This window comes from Zophobas morio, unplaced genomic scaffold, assembly GCF_036711695.1.
Source record: "Zophobas morio isolate AGI-343-1 ecotype UQ-CSIRO unplaced genomic scaffold, CSIRO_AGI_Zmor_V1 ptg000364l, whole genome shotgun sequence".
Classification (NCBI taxonomy): domain Eukaryota; kingdom Metazoa; phylum Arthropoda; class Insecta; order Coleoptera; family Tenebrionidae; genus Zophobas; species Zophobas morio.
The window spans coordinates 46,162-49,359 of record NW_026972468.1 but is presented as its reverse complement, the minus strand read 5'-3'; the positions used below and the strand labels follow the sequence as shown (position 1 = coordinate 49,359).

The following is a 3,198-nucleotide window of genomic DNA, read 5'->3' as shown; positions in this document are numbered from 1 at the left end:
TCAGCAGGTAGCATAAGCAAATTAATTACTTTATTAGAATTTAAAAACCTTGTGCTTAAACGACAAGGTAAAACTTTTTTCTCCTCGATGCAGTACAAATTAATTGCAAGATTGTTGAGTTCTTCAAATTTTTGAATGTCTTTAATTGTGATTGGAAAGTCTAAATTATCATATTTCAACACATTTTTGAAGTGTGGATACGACGATTTTCGATGTGAATTTTTATCGGTAGGGAATAAAGCTGAAACTATTGCCCATAGAAAACAATATTCATCATCATTTTGAACATTAATTATTGCATGTTTTTTTTTAATGCAAGCTGGTGTGGACACGAAAGTTGAGTAACCAAATTTGATTGGATCATATTTATTTATGTTAATTTTCAATCCTAAAATCTCATACAACGCCCAACCGGAGTCCTTTTCCGCAAATTCTTCTAATTTCTTCATTATCTTATCAACAACGTTCTCTTCGTACCATTGCTTTAAATCTGTATATGCATCAATGTGCTGATTTTTTGTGGAGAATGTTTTAACGTCTGTTTCACCAGAGTGCGGTTTAATAAAATTTGCCGAAAAAATTACATTTACTTTTAGCATCGTGTTTTTTAGCTCTTTTCTAATTCTAAACATAAAACATTTAAAAGATTGTCGAAAAAACTGAAGAGGATCTTTAATGTGATGATTAATTATAAATCCTGTACGAATTCTTTGTTCAAAACAAGATTCTATGTCTTGCCAGGTTACGTTTGCCGTAGGTTTAAATTTGTCTCTTTTAAAATAACCTTCTCCAATTTTTAGAGACAATTGTTTTTTTTTATTTAAAAGCTTGAAGCGGTAAAATTTTAAATAAGCTAGACTTGTTTCTAAGGAATTAGCATTTTCTAAAATATTTTCTCGATGTATTTTACATCTAAGTGCTTTTCTAATTATTCTAATGCTGGTATTTATATATACTAAAAAATTTTTAATTTCTTCGATTGTTTTGATTTTACTAATATATTCATGAATTAGCTTAAGCGAGCCTTTACATATAGCCGTCACTGTTTCCTGCGGATGCATTTCTTTTTTTTTTTTTGCTGTCGAACTTGTTTATCACAGTAGAAAGAAGAGCACTATTATTTTTCTTTATTTTTCTGTGGAATACCTTCTTATTTATATGTGAACGAAATTTCCGATTGTAACTCACAACTCAACAAATTTAATAAAAATCAGCGAAAAATGAGACGCGTATTTTTGCAAGCTCAGAAAAACAACTAAATTATCAACTTCAGCGTAATTAAGAAAATGTAATCTGTAGTAAAAGTGGAGGAAAATAGCAAGAGTGGGGATTGATAATGTGTATAAATGGGAGATCACCCGCAAGAGTTATAACAGTCCTCAACAAATTGAAGATCACAGTCAGTCCTCAACACTTAAGAAAAATATATATAAACAACAAAATGGGTAAGCTTGTCTTTATTACTATTAAATAAAAATCCTAATTGTTTTTTCTTTTTTTTTTTATTTAGAGCAATTTGTCATATGCCCGTTTGACAGAAGCCATAGGCTTCTTGAGAGCCGATTGAAGCGCCATATTTTTAATTGTCATCGTGAGGCCTGGGAGCGGGAGAGATGTCTTCGTGAGGCTGCTTCCAGAGCATCCCATACGCCACCATCACCACCACCACGAGCACCACCACCACCGCCAATAATAGAATGCCCAGACAACTGGGATAATGAAATTAGTCAAACGTACGTCCCCTCCATGAGTAGGGAGCTGCTTCTGGACAGAACGGCAATCAATAATTATAAGTCAGTTTTTAGAAGAAAATAATAAAATAATTATAGTAATTTGTTTCGGTCCGTTTATCGCTACCACCCTACCATGACTTACCACCTCTACAAGCTTGCTATTCGAGTGTGTGTATACAAGAACATAACTAGTCTAAAATGTTTCTGCCTATCAACGTGATGGTACTATTAAGTGCGCTTGTTGAAAACAACTTATATATCTATACCACGCCAAACATAACTCTTCTGTATATTCAGACGTATGAAAAGGAATGTTGGGAAAAAATGACTCCGATCAATATAATCGAAACCAGTTATCATCTCTTCTATGCGAAAAATATCACAACGCAAAATTATTTGGCTTACAAGATAAAAACAGAACAAGGAAATCGACAATTTTCTCAATGGTTAATAATCGAAAATATTAACAGTAGTAACAATTCAAAGGAAATCTTTGATTTTTGTTTAAGAAACGATCATGTGTGGTCTGCTTCACTTTTTCTCATATTCTCGATAATGACCGTAATAGTAGCATGCTGGGATTTGGCGAGCCGTTAGTGCTAATTGTGGTGGTGGTGGTGGTGGTGCTGTTGAATACATATATAGGTTACTTCGCAACAACAAAGTACTCATTCTATCCAAACAATGTTAGGCTTAAACTGCACACTTATTTTATCGACCATTTTAATACAGAAAGATTTGTATTTATTCACTGATAGCAATGTTACAGATGTACATTTACAAACTCTGGTTAGAAATAAAGAATGTACTTGTAGAAAAATGATAGAAATTAAAGATGGACATGATCAGTTAGTTATGTTTTATTCAAAAAATGTATCCGTTTCCAGCCAACTGCAGTATCAACTAGAATTTGTCTTCAAAAACAGAAGCCGATGCAAGTCACCAAATATCACCACTATTAACGATTATAGTGGATACAAAAGTTCTAGCGGTGAAAATGCTACACAATATTGTTTGGCAAAACCCTGGATCTGGATATTTACTTCTGCAGGAGCAATTATTTTTGTAATTATATTTTGTGTGTTACTTTATTTAGTGTTAATATGTTTCACTCATTGTAGCAAACCCAATAATCCAACAAATGTTTGAAAATGTATGAATGTACGGATTCAATAAAACAATTATTTACATTTATTAGTTTTATTTCACATATATTCTATAATTTTTTTTTTTCTAACAGCATCAGCACTACGATTTAACACAACAATAAATTATTTAATATTTTTCAAATTATTAGCAGCAACACAGGAATCATCGTGATCTACCACTACAGTATATGCTGACATAGCTAAATTGTTTGGTTCAAATCGTACTTCCTTTTTCGCAATTCTTTTCTTATATTTGGTGATGCGATCTTTTTTTTCAACATTGTCGAAATTCACATCTGTTAATTTCCATTCAACAA

The 3,198-nt window shown here is 32.1% G+C and overlaps 1 protein-coding gene across 1 annotated transcript; it reads left to right on the top strand.

Annotated features, from left to right (window-relative positions):
• Positions 1–835: 835 nt before the first annotated feature.
• LOC135120271 (uncharacterized) lies at positions 836–2,923 on the top strand. Its single transcript, XM_064044573.1, has 2 exons — positions 836–1,445; positions 1,511–2,923. Exons 1-2 carry the CDS (start codon positions 1,337–1,339, stop codon positions 1,813–1,815), a joined length of 414 nt encoding a protein of 137 aa, XP_063900643.1. The 5' UTR covers positions 836–1,336; the 3' UTR covers positions 1,816–2,923.
• The last annotated feature ends 275 nt before the right edge of the window (positions 2,924–3,198 follow it).

Coding starts and splice junctions, on each gene's coding strand:
- LOC135120271 (XM_064044573.1), top strand. CDS start 1,337: ATGTGTATAAATGGGAGATCACCCGCAAGAGTTATAACAGTCCTCAAC. Junction 1,446..1,510: donor ATATATAAACAACAAAATGG/GTAAGCTTGTCT, acceptor TTTTTTATTTAG/AGCAATTTGTCATATGCCCG.